Below are 8,070 nucleotides of genomic sequence, written 5' to 3'. Positions count from 1 at the left end.
GGGAGTAGAAAGCCTCATCTTTCTCCCTCGGTGCTACTAGGAAAGAAAAATTATGTCTTGCTTTATGGACGTTATTAATTGATACCCATAAGGAAAGCGGTAAAATGTGGTAGGTACGTAAACCAACAGAATGAAATAGCAGCATTGAAAAATTAGTGTGATTTCAGTGTCTAAAGTTGGAACAATTTTGAAGAATCTGTAGGAGAAGTCCTGGTGTGGCGCTGTGGGTTAATACACCAGATTGCAAAGCCATTTGAACTGCAAGGTCGGTGGTTCAAGCTCACCAGTTGATCCTCAGAAACCCTATACAGGGTCACTGTGGGTCGGAACTGACTTGATAGCACTTAATAACAACAACATATACAGAGAGACCAGCAAGTTTGGGATAATTCAAGAGAATGGTATGATGATGAAAGATAAGGACTGGACTGCTAACCACAAGGTCGGTAGTTCAAACCCACCAGTTGCTCCTTGGAAACCCTGTATTGTTGTTGTTAGGTGCCATGGAGTCAGTATTGGCTCATAACGATCCTATGCACAAACGACCCTATGCACAACAGAACAAACCCTACCCAGTCCTGTGCCAACCTCACAATTGTTGCTGCACTTGAACCCATTATTGCTGCTACTGTTCAGATCCACAGTGTATAGTCTTCCTCTTTTTCACTGATCCTCCACTTCACCAAGCATGATGTCTTCAGGAACTGGTCCCGCCAGTTTTGGGAAACCAACTTGACAGCACTTAACAGCAACAGCCATTAAATGGAATGGAAGAGGGAAATATGAGAGTCACCAAAAGTAAAAATGAACAAGACTTGCTTTTATATTGTTTTTAAAACTATTATATTATTAACATGACATATAATATATATTAGTAGCGTAGTGGTTATGAATTGCGCTGCTAGCCGCAAGGTCAGCAGTTCAAAACTACCAGCTGTTCTGTGGGAGAAAAATGAGGCTTTCTGCTCCCGTAAAGATTTACAGCCTCGGAAACCCTGTACAAGGTCGCTATGAGTCGGAACCGACTCCACGACACATAACAATAATATAATAATATGCAGAAGATGAAAAATAGTGATGAGTCAGGTGTAAAGTGTTTTGAAATACTCTATATTATTCCAGGGAGAACAGTGGCTCCTTAGGACAAACACTGGACTGCGAACCAAAAGGTCTGTGGTTTAAGCCCACCAGTCGCTATGCGGGAGAAAGATGAGGCTGCTCTCTGCTCCCACGAAGTTTCAAAGCCTCAGAAACCCCATACAGGGTCACTATGAGTCGGAACTGACTTCATGTCACTTACTAATAACAACAACAACAATATTAATATTCCATGCCACAAAGAGACAGTATTTAGAGGCAAGAGGAACCATGTAAGGAGTAAGATGGGAAATTAGAAGTCTGGAGGATAGCACTTAACATAAAAATTTTTTAAAAATCACACAAATGTACTAAAATCTAACAAAATATTATATGAAAATTATTGGCAAATACAGAGAGAATGGAGCCCATGAAGGACCACATGATTTTCAAGTCAGTGATGCCACTGAGACAGGAATTGTTGTTGTTAAGTACCAGGGAGTCGGTTCTGACTCACAGTGACACTGCACAGCGTTTCCGAGGCTGTAAATCTTTACGGGAGTAGAAAGCCTCATCTTTCTCCCACGGAACAGCTGGTAGTTTCGAACTGCTGACCTTGAGGTTGGCAGCCCAACTCGTAACCACTACGCTACCAGGATTAGAGGCTGTTACAGTAATCAGGCAGGGTACAATCTACACGGTTAGGTTGTATCTGGAATCAATCCCTTTTGAGAAATAGAAGAGTTTAAACAAGTGAGCTGAGATGGAGGGACTTCAATACTACTAAGATGGAAAATCCTTTGGAACCAGGGTCCCTGTGCTGAGAACTTCACTATGGAGCCAATTTGGAGACAACATGTATTACATAGTAGAACTACTTCATAGGGCATGTTTTATATAATATAAAGACCTTTTCATTTTTTCAAGTTAATTTGGTTTTGATTATCTGATACTGGTCATATCGTTCAAAGTAAGCATGACTCGCATACTTCATTATCTATCTTCACCTCTTTATTCTACAGAACTCTTTGCTTAAACAGATCACAATGTATGTGAAAGCAAACCAAACCAAGGTTTAGTGACTTATTCAAGACCTCACAATTAACCAGAAACTTCATGATTAGGATTTCCGCTTTACATATTTAAAGATACAGAAAAACAGCAACAGGTTATTAGGAGACACAAAGGAGATGCTGTTGTTGTTACGTGTCATTGAATTGGTTCTGACTCATAGCCACCCTTTATAGGGTTTCTGAGGAGCAGCTGGTGAGTTTGAACCAATGACCTTGCGACCCAGTGCATTATTCCACAGCACCACACCAGGACTCTACAAAGGAGATAGGATGTCCCTAGTCTGTGACCTGACACCCACCTACAAGAGATGTAACTGCTTATACGTGACCTAGAGTGGATGTCATACTGCCTCCCTCTTCCTTACAAAATATTTACTTATATAAATTACTCAACCAAGATGTAACCAAATGCTTATAAATTTCTATACCAGTCAAACAACCACAAATAGCTATCATACTGAAATTTCTACAAACAAATTACCATAAATAATGAAAATAAGTAGGTTGCAAGAGTGCAAATCAAAATTAAACTAACACTATTATTATCTTAATGAATCATTTAAGTACTGTGTTCCCATTTCAAAGCTCTCATTTTATTTAGCTTCTGTATTAATCTAGCCAGAATTTAAATTAGCCCAGATTAGATCGTAATATATTATTTATAGCTTTTTATTGGTGGTAAATTATGCATTTCCATCCAAACAAGTGTAATAATTCTGTCAGTTTCATGTAAAAAGCAATTTAGGAATGTACAGCATATTGCTATATTAAAATAAATTTTTAATGTTTTTTTTCATAGACTTGAATCAAAGGAGCCTTTCCTGTCTGTTGGGTGAGTAGATGTGTAAATATTTTGAACATCAATTATTTAACTCAAATAAACACAGTCTTAGGAGATTGTATTTTCAGCCATTTAACCCCATATTCAAAATCGTAACATAGTCAGCAACATTACTATCTACATATTATAAAGACTTAGCTAAAATGCTACCTAGGTAGTTTTGCTACCTCAGAAATGCAGCTAACGAATGCATATGAAGTACAGAATCCACTTTAAAATTCAAATAAAGAATTTTTAAAATTATTATTATCCATATTGTGATCACTGTAGACATTTCAAATTGTTTATGGTTTTTTTTTCAATTCCTCTGAATCACAACTTCACTTTTCCCAGTTTGCCCACCCAGTTTTTTGTACTGCTTTCTTTCAATGTACTCTACGTCAGTGTTCCTTTCTTCCTCTATCTCTAAATCTGTCTTCAAAATCAATATGCCTCTTTCCTCCTTTTCTTTCTTTTCACTTTATTTCCCCAAGTCCCTCACACTGGCCGCTTCTCTGAACATAAAACCAAAGAACCTTGAAGCCTACTAGGTAAGAAAAATGGGAAACTTTCTGAGCCATGGTGCATCCCTATTTGGAGACTGCTGACACATGTGCTACCTTACATAATGATGGTTTTTCACAAGTGCACACATGTACTATTTTCAGACATTTAGAACTAAAGAAGAATATGCATAGTTAAAAAAAATATTTTATTGTATGTTACGTCAAATTTTACATAGCAAATTAGGTTCCCATTTAATTATTTGCACATAACTTGTCCCATGGCATTGATTATATTTTTCTTAATGTATCAACATTCTCTTTATTGCTCTCCTTTTTGTTCAATTTCTATGATTCTAGTTATCTTGCCCCTCCTGAGCTTCTCAATTTAGGGTAAATGTTACCCATTTGGTCTCCTGTATTTTATTACTTAAGGAAGCACAGTATTCATGGATGGTATTGTTTTCTTCCATAATCCAATCTGTTGTTTGGTTGAAAGGTAGCCACTGGGAATGGATTTAGTTCAAAATTCAAAGGGTATTTTAGAACAATAGGCCCTGCAGTTCTAGTGGCCCAGTAAGCTTAACCTTTTTTAGGTATTTGAGTTTTGTTCTGCATTTGTCTCCCTTTCTTCCTATCTGGGACCTTCTGGTTGGCAGTGGTAGCCAGCTACCATCTGGTTCTTCTGGTCACAGGCCAGATGAAGTCATGATTCATGTGGGCTTTTAGTCCTGTGGACTACTTTCTAATTTGTGTCTTTGGTTTTCTTCATTCTCTTTTGTTTCAAATGAGTAGAGACCAATAGTTGCTCTGGATGAGGACAGACCAACAGTTACATCTTAGATGGCTGCTCACAAGCTTTTAAGACCTCCAACACTATTCATCAAACTAGGATGTAGAATATTGTTTTTGTGAACCCTTTAGTATGCCAAATGACTGAATTATTCCAGAAGTCCATGGTCCCAAGCCTTAAAACCAATAAACATATGCTGAACAGTGTTTAGATGTGTCTAAATAGTAGCCATACCAGTTCCTCCTATGTGGTCTATTATATATATGAATATATATGCAGTACATACAAACATGTGTATGCATATGACCACAGATAAACTTGTACACATGTACCTCACTATATGCATATATGCATACATGTCTAGCTGTATAACCAATGTGATCATTGTTGTTGCAAGCTTGTATATTATAGCATTTACCAAAATGGTGTGTTATTGCAAATTTTTGAGTGTCTTTATTAACATTGGACAAGTCATGCATACTTCTCCTATATGATTCGCATCTATTATGTAGAAAGGGATTCTTCTCATTCCTCCACCAATCCTGGTAACCATCAAAGAATAATTGTTTACTGTGTGTATACCTATTATTGACTTTTTAGAAAAGGTGAGATCATATAATACTTGTCTCTAGTGATTGATTGACTTATTTCAATCAGTTTCAGCCACGTTATCAGATGTTTTGCAGACTCATTATTATTATTAATTGTTGCCTAGTATTTAATTGGAGTACGGGTGTGATGCTGTGGGTTAATGCGCTGGACTGCAAAGTTGCTTTGAACCACAAGGTTGACAGTTCATCTCACCAGCTGTTCCTTGGAAACCCTATACAGGGTCACTATGGGTTGGAACTGACTCAATGGCACTTAACAACAACAACAACAACAACAGTATTTTATTAGAAGCCTGGTGTGGCACTGTGGGATAACATACTAGATCTCAAGATAGGCTTGAGTCTCAAGGTTGTTGGTTTAAACTCACTAGCCATTTCTCAGAAACCCTGCACAGGGTCTCTGTGAGTCAGAACTTAACAAGAAGTATTTTATTGTATGAATGTACCACAATTTGTTTATTCATTCATTTGTTAATTTACACATGGGCTATTGTAAATAAATCCACAATTAACATAGATGTGCATATGTCTATTCATGTCCTACTTTTCTGTCTCTACAATATATGCCTACAAGTGGGATTGCTGAATCACACGGTATTTCTATTTCTAGCTTTTTGAGAGAATGTCATACTATTCCATTAGAGGTTGTACTGTTGTACAGCCTACCAGCAATGGATACACAGAAAGAAAGATGTGGCTTTCTGCTCCCATAAAGATTAACAACTTCGGATACCCTATACAGCATTGCTAGGAATCAGAAATTATTCAGAAGCACGTAACAGTGACAGCAATATACAAGAATTGCAATTCCCCCCTAATTTCACTAGCATTGTCATTTTACAGGAATAGGGTATTATCTCTTTTTAGATATTTTGTTGTTGTTGTTTTTTGTGTTTGTTTTTTTAGTTTTTATTGTGAAATGAGTAATAGTTTATTTGGGACAACATAGGATTTACACTCATCCTTTCATTGCAATGATTACAACCTCTTCCATGCATCATCATTCAAGAATATTTGCTTCTATTCCCTCTGTTGTTGTTTTTTTTTGTTTTGTTTTCTGTTTTTTTGTTTGTTTTTGTTGTTGTTGCTGTTGTTGTTGTTTTGGGGGGTGGGGTTGTACACAAAAACACTCAGGAATATTTAATAATTTAAACAACCAAAGAGCACATTCTGCAAGGCTGCTGCCTGGCCACCAACACCTGGCCACAAGCACACAGCCTTTCTCTTTCCATGAGTCTAGAGTCTTCAGCTGCTCTGTCTCTCCATGCCTCATCTCTGCCTCCATTTCTGGTGTTGCTGCTTCACTGGAGCTCATGCTCTTCTCCCTTGATGGTCCTAGGGTCTTCTGGCTCTGGACTGTAAAGTTCACTACTCCCCCATTTTTGTTACAAAACTTATACATTTACAGTTGTGACAGTTGCAATTAGTCATGATAACAATTATTTACTGTTAAATCCTAAGAATCGTATCCCCATCTCCTTTCACCAGACCCATCTAGACAAAGTGAAAACTATTCAGTAGGGATTCTACCATCGCCTGCACACTCTGAAACTAAACACCCTCTTGAAGACTTGTAAGCCAGCGTCTTGGTGACTTTATATCTCCCCCATTTTAGGTCACCAATGTCTAAGTTGCCCATCATTATCAACTCTGTATACAGAGGAGATAGAATTAATACTCGATGTGAATACTTCTTCCCTTTCAGTCACTGTAGTTTGGATTTGCATCTCTCTATTGGTAGCATAGTGGTTACGAATCGGGCTGGAAACTGCAAGGTCAGCAGTTCAAAACTACCAGCTGCTCCGCAGGAGAAAGATGAGGCTTTCTGCTCCGGTAAAGATTTAGAGCCTCAGAAACCCTGTACAGGGTCACTATGGGTCAGAACCGACTCAATAGCTCTTAACAACAACAACAACAACAGCTGACTAATAATCATGAGCACATCTTCATGTAGTTATTGACTGCCTGAATATCCCCTTAGGTGAAGTCTCTCCTCATGTTCTTTGCCCATTTTTTTGTTTGGATTATATGTTTTATTTTTGTTCAGCTTTTGAAGTTTTCTGTTTATTTTAGAGATTAGATCCTTCTCTCTTATATAATTGCCAAATTTTTATTTCCCAGTCTGTAGGTAGTTTTTAGTCTCTTGATAAATATTTTTGATAAGCATAGGTGTATTAATTTAGGAGGTCATGTGGTGCTGTGGGCTAATGCGTCAGACTGCAAAGTCGCTTGAACTGCAAGGTCGGTGGTTCAAGCTCACCAGCTGCTCCTTGGAAACCCTATATAGGGTTGCTATGGGTCAGAATCAACTCGACGGCACTTAACAGCAACAACAACAATTATATGATTTATCTTCTGTTGTTCATACTTTGTTAGTTTTGTGTGATAGACTATGGATGCCCAAAAGTAGGTCTCTTAGTTTCAACCCTGTCACCTTCGAGAAACTATAGCTTTACCATTTAGTTCTTTGAGTCAGTTTGAGTTAATGCTTGTCCATGATTTGAGGTATAGATCCTGATTCTTTTTTTTTTTTTGCATGGATATATTGTTTTGCCTGCAACATTTGTTAAATAGGATATCCCCCATTGAACAGACTTTGACCCTTTGTTAAAGATCAGCTACCTTGAGATGGATGGATTTACTTTTGGGTTTTCAATTCTATTCCATTGGTCTATGTGTCTGTCATTGTACCAGTGCCAGGATGCTTTTATTATTATAATTACTATGGCTGTTAAGTGAGATTTTAAATCAGGAAGTGAAAGACTTCCTATTTTGTCCTTCTTCAGTATTGCATTAGCCATTTGAGGCCTCCTTCGTTCGTTTCCATGTAAAATTGGAGGTTAATTTTTACATTTCATTAGAGAATGTTGTTGGATGGGGACTGGATGAGGATCGTATTATATCTATAGTTGGCTTTTGGTAGTGTTGAGTTTTTCACAATGTTTAGTCTTCCAATCCATGAGCATAGAATGCTTTTCTAATCTGTAGATTTCTTTTCTTTTCTTTTAATGGTGTTTTATAGTTTCCATTGTATAAGTCTTTTACACTTCTTATTAGCTTTATTCCTATGTATTTTATACTTTGGGGGTTATTGTAAATGGTATTATTTTCTTGATTACCTTTTCATGGTTCTCCTTGTTGGTGTGGAAGAATCCAACATATTTTCTTTTAGTCAGGATAGGAAGTTGGATTT

General features: G+C 37.4%; 1 protein-coding gene across 4 annotated transcripts in view; it reads left to right on the top strand.

The window, feature by feature from the left end:
- The window catches only part of RALYL (RALY RNA binding protein-like), a 1,110,405-nt gene that overhangs the window by 944,769 nt on the left and 157,566 nt on the right, over positions 1 to 8,070 (top strand). For all 4 annotated transcript variants that reach the window (XM_006859244.1, XM_006859245.1, XM_006859247.1 and 1 more), the window contains one exon: positions 2,950 to 2,982. In XM_006859244.1, coding sequence (XP_006859306.1) covers positions 2,950 to 2,982 — 33 coding nt within the window. The remainder of the gene's footprint in view (positions 1 to 2,949; positions 2,983 to 8,070) is intronic.

Source organism: Chrysochloris asiatica, unplaced genomic scaffold (assembly GCF_000296735.1).
Source record: "Chrysochloris asiatica unplaced genomic scaffold, ChrAsi1.0 scaffold00031, whole genome shotgun sequence".
Taxonomy (NCBI): Eukaryota; Metazoa; Chordata; class Mammalia; order Afrosoricida; family Chrysochloridae; genus Chrysochloris; species Chrysochloris asiatica.
Note: the sequence above shows the minus strand (reverse complement) of the source record. Positions and strands in the feature narration are given on the sequence as shown.